The 17,631-nt window shown below is 34.8% G+C and overlaps 1 protein-coding gene across 15 annotated transcripts in view; it reads left to right on the plus strand.

Annotated features, from left to right (window-relative positions):
- The window catches only part of CHD9 (chromodomain helicase DNA binding protein 9), a 274,384-nt gene that overhangs the window by 199,117 nt on the left and 57,636 nt on the right, over positions 1-17,631 (plus strand). For all 15 annotated transcript variants that reach the window (XR_010131565.1, XR_010131564.1, XR_010131566.1 and 12 more), the window contains 5 exons: positions 1,768-1,935; positions 2,928-3,107; positions 10,324-10,434; positions 14,619-14,815; positions 15,252-15,451. Coding sequence is in view for 12 of the 15 variants with exons in the window: in XM_055366784.2 (XP_055222759.1) it covers positions 1,768-1,935; positions 2,928-3,107; positions 10,324-10,434; positions 14,619-14,815; positions 15,252-15,451 (856 nt within the window). In the remaining 3 variants the exon portion in view is untranslated. The remainder of the gene's footprint in view (positions 1-1,767; positions 1,936-2,927; positions 3,108-10,323; positions 10,435-14,618; positions 14,816-15,251; positions 15,452-17,631) is intronic.

A 17,631-nucleotide genomic window follows, 5' to 3' on the forward strand; every position in this document is an offset into this window, starting at 1 on the left:
AAAAAAACAAAACAATTCCATCAAAAAGTGGGCTAAGGACATGAATAGACAATTATCAAAAGAAGATATACAAATGGCCGACAAACATGTGAAAAGATGGTCAGCATCACTAATGATCAGGGAAATGCAAATCAAAACCACATTGAAATACCACTTTACTCCTGCAAGAATGGCCATAATCAAAAAATCGAAAAACAGTAGATGTTGGCGTGGATGCAGTGAACAGGGAACACGTCTACACTTCTGGTGGGAATATAAACTAGTACAGCCACTATGGAAAACAGTATGGAGATTCCTTAAAGAACTAAAAGTAGAACTACTGTTTGATCCAGCAATCTCGCTACTGGGTATCTACTCAAAGGAAAATAAGTCATTATTCGAAAAAGATGCTTGGACACACATGTTTATAGTGGCACAATTCACAATAGCAAAATTGTGGAACCAACCCAAATGCCCATCAATCAATGAGTGGATAAAGAAACTGTGGTGGGTATATGTGCGTGTGTGGTGTGTATATATGTGTGTGTATATATATATATATATATATATATATATATATATATATATATATATGATAGGATACTGCACAGCCATAAAAAACAACGAATTAACAGCATTTGCAGTGACCTGGGTGATATTGGAGACTATTATTATAAGTGAAGTAACTCAGGAATGGAAAACCAAACATCGTGTGTTCTCACTTATAAGTGGGAACTAAGCTGTGAGGACACAAAGGCATAAGAATGGTATGATGGACTTTGGGGACTTGGGAGAAGAGTGGGAGGTGGGCAAGGGATAAAATACTGCAAATATAGTGCAGTGTATACTGCTTAGGTGATGGTTGCACCAAAATCTCACAAATTACTACTTAAAGAACTTATGTAACCAAATACCACCTGTACCCCAATAACTTATGGAAAAAAAGTACCCAGCTTAAATAAAATATATTGAAAAGATTGTCGATAATGTAATTGAAAAAAATTTAGAAATTTAGGGTTAGACTTTAAAACTTGAGTGGTAGCTCACACCTGTAATCCCAGTACTTGGAGAGGCCAAAGTGGTAGGATCTCTTGAGCCCAGGAGTTCAATTGGGCAACATAGCAAGTCCCCATGTCTAAAAAAAACAACAAAAAACTTGAGTTGCCATCAACTATAAAATCTGTTCATAGGTTTTGTGTCCCTGCCTAAAAGTATATTAACTACACTTCCATTAAAACATGATAAGGCAAGGCGCAGTGGCTCACGCCTGTAATCCCAGCACTTTGGGAGGTTGAGGCGGGTGGATCACTTGAGGTCAGGAGTTCGAGACCAGCCTGGCCAACATGGTGAAACCCCATCTCTACTAAAAATACAAAAATTAGTCGGATGTGGTGGCAGGTGCTTGTAATCCCAGCTACTCAGGAGGCCGAGGCAGGAGAATCACTTGAACCCAGGAGGTGGAGGTTGCAGTGAGCCAAGATCGCACCACTGCACTCCAGCTGGGGTGACAGAGCAAGACTCCATCTCAAAAAACAAACAAAAAAAATAGTCCTTTGTGAATTTATATTCTTTGATATTTAAGCTTATAAACCTAAATTTTAACTTACTCCTGATTGTGGGATTATTTCTCATTGTGGTAAGCTCTCCCTTAATTTCTAGAAAAAGGTTATATCTAATTCAATAAAAATGGTCTAAGAATTCTTATATGTGTTTATATGCCATACATATAGTTTACTATTAAATGCCTTTTGAGAAACTAATTAAATATGTAACTTTTCATTTTTATAGGCCCAAGCTCGTTGCCACAGAATTGGTCAGAACAAAGCAGTTAAAGTCTACAGACTGGTAACTCGTAACTCATATGAGAGAGAGATGTTTGACCGAGCCAGTTTGAAACTGGGCCTAGATAAAGCTGTGTTACAGAGCATGAGTGGAAGAGAAAGTAATGTTGGTGGTGTATGTATAGTTTCTTTTTCACTTGAGATTTTTGTGTGTTTTTGCATTCAATTTTACCTCCAATAGTGTGTCATTTAGTTTTGGTCCATGCAGAATACTAAACACGTTTGTTTTCTGCAGGGGAACATTTTCAGGACAGAGCTATGTTTAGTTAATACTTTTGAATCCTTTTCTGTGTAGCTCCAGAGCTTATGAATTCTAAATGTATTTTCAAGATAGAAATTCTTTGCTCTCTTTTTAGGACATTTGTATGATGGCACATAGCAAAATAGAATTTGTGTTTATATAAACAATTTTCAAATTCTTTTTTTAGTGTCAATCTACTAGCATTGGCTTTGTCTTGTTATAAATGATGACATTTTGGCTTTTTTTTCCCTCAAGGTTCTTGCCTAATATCTATCAGTAATAGGATCCTAGTACTGGGCTGGGCACATGGCTCACACCTGTAATCTCAGCACTTTGGGAGGCTGAGGTAGGAGGATTGCTTGAGCCTAGGAGTTTGAGACAAGCCTGGGCAACATGGCAAGACCCTGTCTCTATAAAAAATAAAAATTAGCTGGGCATAGTGGTGCATGCCTGTGGTCCACACCACTTGGGAAGCTGAGGCAGAAGACTCGCTTGAGCCCCCGAGGTCAAGGCTGCAGTGAGCTGTGTTTACACCACTGCACTCTAGCATAGATAACAGAGCAAGACCCTGTCTTAAAAAGAAAAAAAATAAAAAATAAAGAAAAGAACCTTGAAAGATGTTACCCAACCCTTAGGCCTTGTTTTAACCAAAGCCATTCTAGGCAGATGGGTAATTCTTATTTTAACAGAGCAAAGAAGAGTCAACAACTTCAATATATTATTTCCGTGAATTCTCTCTTACGCGCATCCCAAACCCAAATGCAGTTTAAGCATGCCTCTTGTGTTCTTTGACATCCTTTAGGGATACTTTCTCACTTTATGAACTTTAAAAAAAACTATTTTTATGGAAGTTAATTTCTCCTTAGATTCAGCAGCTTTCCAAAAAGGAAATAGAAGATCTGCTTCGAAGAGGTGCTTATGGTGCTATTATGGAGGAAGAAGATGAAGGCTCTAAATTCTGCGAAGAGGATATCGATCAGATTTTACTACGTCGTACAAAAACTATTACAATTGAATCAGAAGGACGTGGGTCAACATTTGCCAAGGTAATAGTGAGTGCAATTTTATTAACATAGCAGTGATGTTCACATCCTAACTACTGAAAAAGTTTAATTATCTCTTACACCGAATGTTTAAACATACTGAATTAGCCAAAATGCAGTTGGTAATGTATTTTCCTTCATTTTTTTCTGATCCCTTATGTTAATTTCACATGAACTTTTCTGATCCTTGTGAAACAGAATAAATGTAATAACTAGAAATGGTTCTAAATGTCAGAGTAGAACATATGAAATCAAAGAAATTTAGAAACTAAACATCTGTATATACCAAAGGCAGAACAAAATGTAAGTAATGTAAGAGGTTAAATCCGCTTACATCAACTTTCATAATTTGAAGAACCTAAAGGAGAGAGAAAATTTCCGATTTCATTTTAAATACTTAAATCTGGCCGGGCGAGGTGGTTCACATCTGTAATCCCAGCACTTTGGGAGCCAAGGCGGGTGGATACGTGAGGTCAGGAGTATCTAAGTCTTAAGGGATAAGATGAAATTTGTATTTTGGAAGGAAACATTGATAACTCTGTACTCTGTTAGGCGATAATATTTGTAAAGTTTACTAATTGCCTTTATATTCCCTTTTTCTTTTCTTTTCTTTTCTTTTTTTTTTTTTGAGACAGAGTCTCACTCCATCACACAGGCTGGAGTACAGTGGCACGATCTCAGCTTACTACAACCTCCACCACCATGCCCGGCTAATTTTTGTAATTTTAGTAGAGATGGGGTTTTGCCATGTTAGCCAGTCTGGTCTCAAACTCCTGACCTCAGGTGATCCACCCGCCTCGGCCTCCCAAAGTGCTGAGATTACAGGCATGAGCCACCACGCCTGGCCATATTCCATTTTTCTTTCTCTCTCTCTCCTTTTTTTTTTTTCCAAATCAAGACATGGTAAACTTACCTCTTCCATTCATCTGAATAGTTTATTATTGGAGTATTCTGTCTCACCTGCACTAATTGCAGAAAACTACATACAAGTTTTCTCTTTTCCACTGAACTTCCTTTCTACATTTCCCTTCTTCCCCATTCCCCTCTCTGCTTTCAATCCAGAAGTTTTTCTTTATCTTTATGGGGAATATTGTGGTATAGCAGGAAGTACAAGTGCTGTACCAAAGTAACGATACCAGCCTTCAAATAGAAACTCGCTTGCTTCATTTAGCAGACTAATAAATTCTTGTGTCAGGTATTTTGCTAAATGCCAGGAATACTAAAATGAAAGGATTATAGTTGCTGAAAAACATAAAGTAGGAGATTATTAATTCTGTATATTCTGAATAAAGAAAGCCTTTGCAAAGAAAAGAACATTCAACCTGAGTCTTGAGGGAATTGCGAATTTCATTGTTTTACAAAGAGAAAGAAAAAGCCAGCTAAATGAGTCATATGTTGCTAAACTACAAGGAATATTTCAGGAATATGACATAGGCATGTATGGATACAGGAGATGAATTACATGGAGATGAAACGGTGAAGGAGTTAGGGAAGTTGAACCCAAATTGTGAAGGGCTTTATGTGCCATTTTGAGGAATTTGAAATTGATCCTAAGACAGTTAAGCTTTTAAAGTCCTTCAAGCAGAAATCGGACATAATGCAATCTGGTTTAGAAATTTAACTCTAGCAGCAGCATGGAGAACAAGTTGGAAAGGGGAAAGACTAGAAACAGGATTATTTAAGGGACTTGTGTAGGAAATAATGATGGGTGAACCAGGGTCATGGAGACCTACTTGAATCAATAGGAGTAGATGACCAGTTAGAAATTTTGAGAAGGAAGAGTCAGAAATGACTTGAAGATTTTTTGCTTAAGTAGCTAGGAGGGTCATGGTTGTCTTTAAGATAGAGAAGGACATTCATATGGGGAAAAGAAAGTATTGGAGCTGTTGTATTTATGACATTTACAGGATCCAAATGGAGATGTCTAGGAGAGTTGCCTGGGACACAGATACAGATTTGGAAATTAGTAGAGAATAAATCAGAAAAAAAGTAGTTCCTTTTGTTTCCAAAAGGAACATTGCAGAAGTAAAGTATAAGACTGAGAACTAAAACTAGTCATGACTAAGTAGATGTACCCCGGCTCTAGTTTTTTTCCTGGGAAATCTTACTTAGTTTTGATTCCTTGGTTCTCTACTCTATGGACAGAAATATTTTTCCTCATATCTGAAATCTAATTAATATCAAAAGGTGGTCATGGTTACTGTCCTTGTTGATTAGGCCAAACATGGAGATGCTGTCCTTAAAGTTGTTGTTTTGTTTTGTTTTTAATTAATGAAGGCATATGCAAAGCATTTAATGAGCACATGTGATTCTTGGCTTCCTTATTTAACATGTTAATGATAATGATCATGGAAAGTCAGAAAAATAGGTTTTGAATTCTGATTCATAAGCTGAGTGACCTTGAACAATTAACCTCTTTGAGTCTTAAAGAGGAGGTCATAATAATCGTACTTGGCCTTTCCTACTTTACTATACAGTGCTATCTAACTTTTATTTTACTTAGAGAACTCAAGTATACTCTAATGCTCTGAGAATTGAGAAATGCTTAAACATTTAAATATCTACTTTAAATCCTCACACCAGAGAGTAACTATCACATTTGAAAACTGATAAGGTACCACAATGCTGAGGAGAGTTGAGAGTTTGTTCTAGTTGTTTTATAATTTGTTCATTTCCCAAATAATTTGTTCATTCCCATAGTTGTATGGGAATGCTATTAGATACTGGACATTTGCCAAAATGGGATATGGTGTAAAGTTAGTAGTATTTTACACTTTTTCGTGTGATCCAAAGACTTCAGCTCTGCTCAACAGTTTTCAACAATTTGAAGAAATAAAATAATTCCATTCTGTGTTTCTTTGCATTATCAAATAGTATTTAATAAGGAGCTATATATATGGAACAGGGTCCTTATGAGACTATTCAGACTTAGTACATATCCATCAAATAGATAGAACTCATTATTGGTAACTTCATTTTCAAGTGATGATATCCCCTAAAACTTGTTTTGAGAGATTTTTATAAGGGCAGCCAGGTGGGTCCTAGAAAAAGAAACGTTTCTAGTCTGATTTTTAAAAATTTGATAGAGAACAAAATACTTTGAATTGCTTAATTTGCAAAGGAAAGAAAACCATCTAAATTGTGCTTCAGATGGATTGCTTATTTGTAAGGGCCTTTAGTTGGCACCTTCTGCCTTTCTGCCGCTGTCTGTCATAGGAAGATGGATTTCGCAATTTAAAATCTTCTCTTGCAAATAATACAGAGATTTAATGGTGGAAGGAATGCATTTTAAGGAGAAAAATTTAGGGGGAACTAGGATATTAGGATTTAGTATTTGGAAGGAGTAGCATCTTATTTCTGTAGACGTAATTGCTTGTCACAATCCTTGAGAATCATGTAAGCTATCTTGTAAATAGGTTATATATGTCAGTTAGCAAAAGCCTCTTGAATTGTTTAGAAATTTAAAATTGTTTTATTTGTAAATTACATTTATCATTTGTCTTATAATGAATGTAACAAAGCTATTTAATTCTGAAATTTAACTTCTTCCAGGTAAATTTTTAAAATTATCAATAGTTATATGATAGCAGAATAAAAATTATTATACACTGTAGCATATAATTTTTTTTAGGTAAACAACCAAAAAGTAACACACTTTAAAATCTGATTGTGTCCTTTCAATTACTTCATGTTTAATCGTTCCTCATGGTTTTTTGCTTTTTGTTGTTGGGTTTTTTGTTTTTTTTTTTTTTTTTTTTTTTGAGACAGATCTCACTCTGTCACTCAAGCTGGAGTGCAGTGGTGCAATCAACGATTCACTACAGCCTTGACTTCCTGGGCTCAAGTGATCCTCCTGCCCCAGCCTCCCATGTTGCTGGGACCACAGGCACATGCCGCCATGCCCAGTTAATTTTTTGATTTTTTAATAGAGATGGGAGTCTTACTTTGTTGCCCAGGCTGGTCTCAAATTCCTGAGCTCAAGAAGTCGTCCCACCTTACCCTCCCAAAGTGTTGGGATTATAGGCATGGGCCACTATGCCCAGCCTGCTTTTCATATTAAATGTTCTCCAGTTCACGTAAGGCAAATACTCATTTACCAGATTGGTTAAATCTCAAGAGGCATGTATCACTGAAACTGTAGAATAGAATAAAACCTTATGAATGTCATTCAGTAAACTTCACTATTCCTGAAAATTGATATGTTTATAATAATGAAGATATTAAAGTATCATATATCCTCAGTTGTGAGAAATTTGTTCTGAAATAGTTAAGGAATTACTTGCATGTAGTTAGATGTCTGTTCCTCATACTCATTTATACCAGTTTGATGAATTGTTATAACATACTTATTTTATACAGCTAATGATAGCTGTGTTGTTTTATTTTATTAAACTAGTTAGTCTTTGTTCTTTCAAGTTGGATATGAAGGTCAGGACTGGTGGCACACGCCTCTAATTCTAACACTTCGGGAGGCCAAGGCAGGAAGATCACTTGAGGCTGGAAGTTCAAGACCAGCCTAGGCAACAAAGTGAAACTCCATCTCTACAAAAAAGTTAAAACTCAGCCAGGCAAGCTGGCATATGCTTGTTGTCCCAGCTACTTGGGAGGCTGAGGCAGGAGGATTGTTTGAGACCAAGAGCTAGAGGCTGCAATGAGCCATGATCATACAGCTGTACTCCAGTCTGGGCAACAGAGTGAGACCTTTTCTCAAAAAAAAAGGTTGAATATGAGTTTTTATAATATGTGGTTTCTCATTAAGAGTGTCTGATGCTATTTCCTGTTGTCATTGTAACAAATTATTACAAAGCCCATGAGGTTCATGGCTTAAGACAACACAAACTTTTTCTCTTATAGTTCTAGGTGTCAGAAGTCTAACATGAGTCTTACAGGGATAAAATCAAGGTGTCAGTAGGGCTGGTTCATTCTGGAAGCTTTAGGGGAGAATCTGTTTCTTATTTCTTCCACTTCCTAAGACTGCCTGCATTCCTTGGCTTGCGGCCACAGTACTCCCATCTCTGCTTCTGTCATGTCATATCCTTTTTCTCTTCTAAAGTCAAATCTCCCACTGCCTCACTTTTGTAAGAACATTTATAATTACGTTTAGGGCCTACTTGGATAATACAAGGTATCTCTCTATTTCAAGGTCCTTAACTTAATCATATCTGCAAAGTCCCTTTTCCATATAAGACAAAACTCACAAGGTTCCAGGGATTAGGATGAGGTATCTTTGGGGACCATTATTCAGTTTATCACATTCATCAGTTCAAAGAAATACAAAATTAGTTTTTCAGTAGTTTTATAATATTAAAGCTATAGTTTAGAGAAAGCAAAAAAAAAAAAGGGAATTTAAATTCATTTCATTAAAACATTTGTTCCTGTCATTTCTGTTTAATAAATATGCACAAAATGCACGTTTTGAAACACAGTATTTAACATTTGCTTTATTTTATGTAAGCATCTTAAAAGCCAAACCTCAAAAGAATACTAGATTGAATGAATGAGTACATTTGTTACTTGGTAAGCAATAACATGAACAGAATCTGAAGTTCAGCAAGAGGCATTTAGCCTTTTAATTTTTGGTGTTTTAGACTTTTTTTTTTTTTTTTTTTTTTTTTAGACAGGTTCTTGTTTTCTCGCCAGGCTGGAGTGCAGTGGTGCAATCATGGCCCACTGTAGCCTTGACCTCTCAACCTCCTGGGGTCAAGTGACCCACCCACCTCAGCCTCCCAAGTAGCTGGGACTACAGGTGTGCACCACCACGTCAGGCTAATTTTAAAAGAAATTATTACAGAGATGGGGTCTCACTATGTTGCCCAGGCTGGTCTTGAACTTGTGGGCTCAAGTAATCCTCCTGCCTTGGCCTCCCAGAGTTTTGGGATTTACAGACGTGAGCCACCATGCCTGCCTTGGATGTTTTCTAAAGTTTAAACTACAAATACAGACAGTATTCAACAGTTATCAACTCATGCTAAACTTGTTTCATCACCACCTCCCACTTTTTCATACTGTTTCGAAGCAAATCCCAGATATAATCACCACCTTTACATGTTTCCATATGTATCATTAAAAATAAAGACTTTTAAAACATACTACAATACTATTACCACATTTAAAAATAAAATGAAACAATTCCTTGGTATTAATTATCTAGTGCTTAAACTGACAGTTATCTTGAATATCAAAAAATGGTTTGTTTGCTTTTAACAGTTTTATCTTTTTAATGTGGGATTTTTCTGGATCTTTTAAATTTTATCAAGACTTTTTCTTTAATTAAGATTTTTACCTTTTGTTTGTATCCCTGATAATTGGGCATTATCTTAAAACCATTTACCACTAGTCTCCTTTGAAAATCGTTTTATGTGACCATATTCTTCTATTTATTTTTATGAAAATTCACATATATTTTTCAGGCCCTTAACACATTGTGTATCTTCAATGCTTCTTTCATTTTTATAAAGCATTTTGATGACATTTTTTGATGAGGCCTATTTACAGTGATTTAAATTGTAAATAATGGTTATTAGAACACAGGTTAAAGAGTTGAAGTGTTATCTTTAGAGTTTCTTCCAACTAAAAGATTTTATAATTTCCACAGTATTTACGAAAATAAATCACTTGTATTTTCTTCTTGTGCTTCTCAATATTTTCTTAAATTTTTACAGTGGTTATTCAGTGTTTCTGTGGTAAGGTAGAGTTTCTTTTTTGTGTGTGTTGGGAAAAGAGTTTTTAAAATGACAATGATTTATTTTCCTTTATTTCCCATATCCTGTGTTATATTTCCTTTAGGAGATATTACTATCTGAAAATGTGATGAAAATAAACTAGAAATATACCAGAAAATTAACTCTGTAGTGCAGGCAGGTTTGGAAATTCTTGTTCTCTAACCTAATTTCTTAATGGTCTTGTAATGTTTTTAGAAACCATACCTCCATTCTCTGTAGCCTCCCCACCAAAAAGATTCAGTCCTTACTTACCAAAAGTATCAGAGTTAACCAACAGTAATAACTTATTTAATTCTGCTCCTAAACTTCAGCCTGTGTTTGCATTAAGCCTTTGCCTTAAGCAGATGCAGTGCTGTGTTTCAGACCACTGAATTTGAAACACCCTTTGATGTATGAGTATGCAGAATTCAAATTCTATCCATAGTAAATGTGAGGAGATAATGTTTTAAGTGTACTTTGATAGATTTTTCCTCTAAAACTGCCATTATATATTTCAGGCGAGTTTTGTGGCATCTGGAAACCGGACAGATATTTCTTTAGATGATCCCAACTTCTGGCAAAAATGGGCTAAAAAGGCAGAAATAGATATAGAGGCCATCAGTGGCAGAGTAAGTATTTTTATCCCTCTAAAATAAACTTGCTTTTGGGATACTTTGGCAATAGTATTGTAATATTTTAAGGTGTTCAATTATGCAGTTACTAAAACAAATTTCTACATATATAAATTGAAGTAGGGTAGCAGAATGAACTGAGTGAGGTTCTCCTCCAATTTAATATATCTAATATCTCCCATGATGGGTTATCCCTACAGGGAAAGTTTAACTTTTGGATATAATTTACATTCTTAAAATTATAATATGTTTTTTAAATTTTTTTAATGTCTTCAAATCATGGGTTACATTTATTTTCTCTTTAATGTTTTCTTAGTGTCAGAACCCATTAATGATAATCTAGTAAAATGTAAGTAAGAGGAGAAAAAAAGCAGTCAGGAAAGTGGCATTTTTTAAACTGCTTCTCTTATGACTTCCCTTGAGCTAAGAAAAGGTCAAAATGCTAAAATTCACTTTATGGAACTGATAATAATAGCATAACTGCTTATTTACTAAGACACACTTGTCTAATAATTGTATAGAAATCAGTGTTTTTGAGTCTTACCAATTATCAAAATAACAGCTAGATGATTAAAGGAATTTTATGTTAAGCACTGATGCATTGGATCTTTGTTGATAGCCTTTTAAAATGTAAAGCTTTACAATTAGGAGTAGCACCACTACCATCCATAAGTATTATTGTTGAATGCATTTTGGAAATATGTGTAATTCTGTGTGAAACAGGTAAACGTGAAAAGGTAATTATAAAAAGATTATTGGCATATGGCATGTTCATATACCTAAACAAGTAGTGGGGTCTGCAAAACACTGTAAAAGTTCGTAAGTGAGTTTAGTGAATTAACTGGATAGAAGATAAATATGCCATTGAGCCTTCCTAAATATCAGTACTAACAGAAATAGAAAAATATAATGTAATAGGATATCTACTTCACAGTAGGAAAAAAAAAAGATATAGAACACTTAAGAATATACCTAAAGAAAGCTGTGTTTGATTTCTGTAAAGTGAAATTTGGTTGGGAGATGTGTCCATTGGGAATATTTTAAACATTTTAATAGTTCGTTTGTAAACATAGAAATGTTAATGCATAGATGTAATGCAATGCAAATCAGAATGTTAAACAATTTTTTCTTATAACTAGACAAAATAATTTTAAATTTTTTTTGGAAGAGTATTTAATGCACTCAGGAATCTGCCCTGCAGCAATAAGCATACATGTACAATGATAATATAGTACAGTGATACTCATTGCAGCATTTTTTGTTATAGCAAAAATTTAGAAACTAAATTTTCTATATGGGAGCAATGGTACATTCATACTGTCTAATGCAATAATTGAAAATAAAAAATAATAAGAATGGACATTCTTATGTACCATCTACTGTGGATAACAGAGCTCCAAGACAGAGAAAGAGAGAGATGCAGAATGATGCTTACAATGTGATCTCTATTTATGATTTTTCAGCAGTATATATTGGTAATTACATCCTGGTGGGTAAGAAAGTGGTAAACAAATATATAAGATAATTTAGGGAGTGAGGAAAATAAAGCAGTAAGATGGTAGAGAATGCTGGAGAAGTAGAATTAGACTGGGTGAAGTGATCAAGGGAGGTCACTGCAAAAGGATTATCTGCATGGAGACTTGAATGAAGAGAAAGAGCCAATACACTGTAATGTCAGGAAAAGCTTTGAGGCAGAGGGAATGGCAATGAGACACTGGTAGAAATAAGCTTAGTGTATTCTAGAAGCAGAAATACATTATGGCAGAATGTGAAGATTTAGTGAGTGTGGTGGTAATAGATGAGGTCAGAGACTGAAGACATGGGCCAAATCAACAGGGCTTTGTAGATTATTTTAGGGAGTTAAGGATTTTGTAAATAAACTTATATAAGCATATAGTCATTTAATACTTTTGCAGTAACATTTTAAAGTTTATACTTTTGTAAAAAATTAAGGACTTTTCTGAAAATGTACAATAAAGACTAACATTACTGTATGTTAAAGTGTCTAAATATATTAATACAGCTGGGCACAGTGGCTCATTCCTGTATAATTCCAGCACTTCAGGAGGCTGAGGCAGGAGGATTGGTTGAAGCTAGGAGTTTGATACCAGCCTAGGCAACATAGCAAGACCCTGTTCTCTACAAAAAAATTTAAAATTAGCTAGGCGTGGTTGTGCGTGCCTGTAATCCTAGTTACGAAGGAGCCTGAAGGTGTGAGGATGGCTTGACCCCAAGAGTTCAAGGTTGCAGTGAGTTGTGATTGTGCCATTGCACTCCAGCCTGAGTGACATCAAGAACCTGTCTTTAAAAAATTAAATTAGTTTAAAAAAATACATTAATATAAAACAATAGTTTAAAAAGTATGGTACTGACAGAAAGATACCAAGCAAAGAATAGGATAACAACAGAAAAAGATCAAAGTATAAGTTTATGAAATATACAAATAGTGCTAAAGAAAGATGATTTAATAAATGGTGATTAGGATATTGGATTAGCATTTGGGAAGAGCGTTATAATCCTATGCGCTATACCAAGTAAACTCTAATTTGTGATAAAAGATTTTTAAGTGTTTTTTAATCAAAACATGAAAAATAGAAATTAGATTTCTTTTCACAAATATTTGGGTGGGAAAACAGTCTAAATTAGAAATTACAAAGGAAGTGATTGGCATATTTAACTATACAAGACAGAATTATGTAATGGAAAAATGAAAGTGCAGTCAGACTGGTGACACTATTTGTAGCAGACATGTATATGAAAGTTAATGTTTCTATTATATAAAAGCTAATATAAGTAGATCAAAAATGTATCAAATCTCAAAAGATTTGGGGAAAAAGTCATTTGAAAATTAAGAAAAAAATACAATTTTTTTTTTTTTAAGGAAACTGGGAAGGGGAAAAAGAGGAAAAGGGACAACTCTTTCTTACGGAAGAATTCCATTTAATAAATGTAGAAGGAATGAAGGAAATAAAAAATCACCATGAATCAACTGTAGTAATAATTGTAGCATACAAGATCCATCAGTGAATTCTAAAATTAGTGGGTAAAAGTTTAAGGAGACACAACATATTTATGTGTCTTCAAAGTATATCTTCCAAAATACGTATTAATTCCAAAAGGAAAACTAGTAACTTCACAGTGGAGAAACTTGGCAAAAGTTAACATCACCTGTCATAGGACATCACATGCCCCTTAAATATAATGCATTCCATACATATTATGGCATACCAGGACCTTTATGGTCTGGTCCCTGCCTTCTCTCCTACCATTTGTCCTCTCCTGCTCTAGGACATAAGCATTTCCTGAAAATCTGATACCACTTCAGGTCCCTTGCTCTTTCCTCTACTTGTAATGCTATCTCTTCCCTCACTGCCTGGCAAACTACTTCTAATACTTTAAGAAGTCTTTCTAGTATCACTACTTTGTGACATTTTCTCTGACTGTGATACCTCTTATATCATAAAAAATTTCATCCTGAATAGCATTTGTTTAGTGACGCATTTGTCTGTGTAACTAAAACTTTGGATTCCTTATGAGTAGAAACAGCCTTATTCATCATTATACCACAGCCCATAACATAGTGCGTAGCTTAGAGAAGTTTCTCAATAAAAATAAAAAGTATGTTAACTTAAATTGTTTTGAATGAATTAAACTGAATCGAACATACTGAGGTTGATGCAATTAACTGATTTGCTTTCTGTGTATTAAGTCTTTTGGAAAGCGCTGTAAAATATTCATAACCTTTGACCAGTATTTCCATTTCTGGATACTTCCCTTCTTTTGAATTTATCTTTAGAATAAACTTAAGCCACCAAGATTTACTTTAGCATTATTTATTTTAAAAATTAAGAACAATCTAAATTATGAATTAGGTAAAGAAAAATTATAAGGCATAAATTCAGTTTAAAATATTTTTATGATTACAATAATGTTATATTAATATACAAAATATCAAGTTCTTTTTATCCTATGACTATAATGTCATAAAATTTTACATGTGTGGTAGTAAGAATTCTAAAGGAATATAAGCAATTCTAAGTTGACTGAATAGGTTGGTGAAATTGTTAGTGGTTTCTTTTTGTCTGTGTTTCTGTAATTGTTTGTATAAGGTAAAAATGTAGAACACTGTTGTAAGCAAAATCATAAAAGTACCTTCAAGTAATAGCAGTTCTGTTTTACAGAACAGCTTGGTTATTGACACTCCAAGAATTAGGAAGCAAACAAGACCTTTTAGTGCCACAAAAGATGAACTGGCTGAATTATCTGAAGCTGAAAGTGAAGGAGATGAAAAGCCCAAACTCCGGAGACCCTGTGACCGTTCCAATGGCTATGGAAGAACTGAATGCTTTAGAGTTGAGAAAAACCTGCTAGTTTATGGGTAAAACATTGTTTTTAATGTTTGCTCTAAGTAGTCTGGTATGTAATGTTACAGAAAATATATACTGGTTTTGAGTATATTTTTTATCTTCTTAGAATCATTAAAATTTACTTTTAAAGTACTCTATTTTTAGCATATATTTAAGAGCAGAATGATGAGATTATCCTCAAGTATTTAAATTTTCAAAGTATCACTAAAGTCAAACTTCTTGTTCTTAAATTCGCATATTCAGTAATACAAATTAGATGTTATCCATTACTGAATAAAATATACTAGAAATTACTATACCATTCCTCTACATTCTATGCATGGGTAGGGAAGACTTAATTAGCAAAAATGACAATTTTTTAAAGTTTTTCATTCCTTTTATCTATGAGTTAATATTTTTCTCTAGAACTTGACTCAATATCAATGTAACTATACCTTTTTTAACCAGGTGGGGCCGATGGAGAGAGATTCTATCTCATGGCCGTTTCAAAAGGCAGCTAAATGAACACGATGTAGAGATAATTTGCCGAGCTCTCTTAGCATATTGCCTTGTTCACTACCGAGGAGATGAGAAGATTAAAGGTTTCATATGGGATCTTATTACTCCAACTGAAGATGGACAGACACGAGAGCTACAGAATCATCTAGGTAAGAACATTGTTTCATTTGCTTTTAAAATTTATTTTTAGTTATATAAGTAATACTTAACATATTCTCCTATAAAATATAAAAGCATTACAAATAATATTAAGGAACCTTAACCTTCACTCCCAATTCAAGTTCCAGCTTCAGAAAATGCCAATGTTATCAGTTTGGTGGATTTTACATTTTGTTATCAAATATGTATCTGTTTGGAATTGATGACCCAACTAAATGTCTTAGAGGTCTTTCCGTCTATGCTCAGATAGATCTATCTCATTTTTTAAGTTCTGCTTAGTATTTCGTAGTATGGATATTCCATAATTTATTTAGTATCTCCTTTGATGATGGGTATTTAGGTAGTTTCAATTTTAGACAATTAAAAAACAAGTTTCAGAGAAGATCCATGTACCCTCCTCCTTGTGCATATAAATAAACCTTTCACTAAAGTAGATATCAAAAATGGAATTATTAAAGTATAGCTTATATACATCTTTAGAACCTAAAATGTGGTCTCTGGGTCAGCAACATCAGCATCTTCTGGAAGCTTCTTAGAAATGCAGAATCTTAGGCCTCAGATTTACTGAATAAGAATCTGCATTTTAACAAGATCCATAGGAATTAGTGTACATATTAAAGTTTGAGAAACATTGATATGCAATTTTAAGTTTTCGTAATACTTTTTAATTTTTGTTTATTATTTGAGACAGGATTTTGCTCTGTCCCCCAGGCTAGAGTACAGTGATGCAAACATGGCTCAATGCAGCCTCAACCTCCTGGGCTCAAGCCATCCTTCTGCCTCAACCTCCTGAGTAGCTGGGACCACAAGCAAGTAGCACCACACCCGGCTTTTAAAAATTTTTTTATATTGCAGAGTCAGGGTCCTACCGTGTTGCCCAGGCTGGTCTTGAACTCCTGACCTCAAGCAATCCTTCCCCCTCAGCCACCCAAAGTGCTGGGATCACAGACATGAGCCACCATGCCTGGCCTAAATTTTCATTATGCTTTAATTTGCTGTCCAAAATGGTTATGCCAATTTACAATCCTCTCAGAGGTGTATGCTAGTACTTTTTTCTCCTTAGCCTTGCTAACAGAACATTCTTTTTTGCATGAAATAATTATTTTATAGCATAAAATAATTGAATTTCCAGTAAAAAATAAAAAGAATTACTATGCCCTTAAATTTGTTACAATTTTATTCTATTTAATCAAAAAATATCTGTTGAATGCCTGGTGTGTGTCTTGTGCAAGGTGTTGAAAAGATAAGAAGAAACAAGATAGACAAGATCCCTGAGCTCATGAACCTTACATTCTAACCAGGTAGACAGACATAGTAAGAATGTACATTAGTTATAGATTGTGGTAATTACTGTGAAGTAAATAAACTATTGAGATGGAAAACAACAGAAAGCACCCATTTTAGATAGGGTGGTCAGTGTAGGCCTATTTTAATAGGAGACAGTGAGTTTAATTAATGTGAAGACCTGACTTCTAGGTAGATGGAAGAATCACACAAATGTAATTTCACTCTTTCTTGAAACTCCACTAGAAAAAAGTAAGGCACTAAGCTTAACAAATTCTACAGAACAAAAGACTTGGATTCCTCAACAAATAAATTATCGGATTAGGAGTGAATAGAGAGGTATCTATTCACAGCCAAAGATGACTTCCTGCCCCAATCCCACCCCTACCACAGACTATCACAACCTTCAGCGTGTTACTGGCATCTAGTGGGTAGAGGCCAGGAGTTCACAGATAGTCTCCCACCCCCCACAATGAAGAAATATCCTGCTCAAAATATTGTAGTGCCAAAATTGAAACCCTGCTATAACCTAAAAGAGATTGAAAAGTTATCAACCAGTTGCAGTGTGGGGTCTGGGGACTTTATTTTTATTTTTATGTTTTGTGACAGGGTCTCGTTCTGTTGCCCAAGCTAGAGTGTTGTGGCGTGAACACGGCTCACTGCAGCCTCAAATTCCTGGGCTCAAGTGATCCTCCTCCCCTATAGCTGGGAGTACAGGCGTGTACCATCACACCTGGCTAAATTTTTTTTTTTTTTTTTTTTTTAAGAGGTGGAGTCTCACTTTGTTGCCCAAGCATGTCTCAAAATTCCTGGGCTCAAGTGATCCTCCTGTCTCAGCCTCCCAAAGTGCTGTGGGGGCTTTATTTAGATCCTGATTGAAACAAAT

The sequence above is a fragment of the Gorilla gorilla genome, chromosome 18, assembly GCF_029281585.2.
Source record: "Gorilla gorilla gorilla isolate KB3781 chromosome 18, NHGRI_mGorGor1-v2.1_pri, whole genome shotgun sequence".
NCBI lineage: Eukaryota > Metazoa > Chordata > Mammalia > Primates > Hominidae > Gorilla > Gorilla gorilla.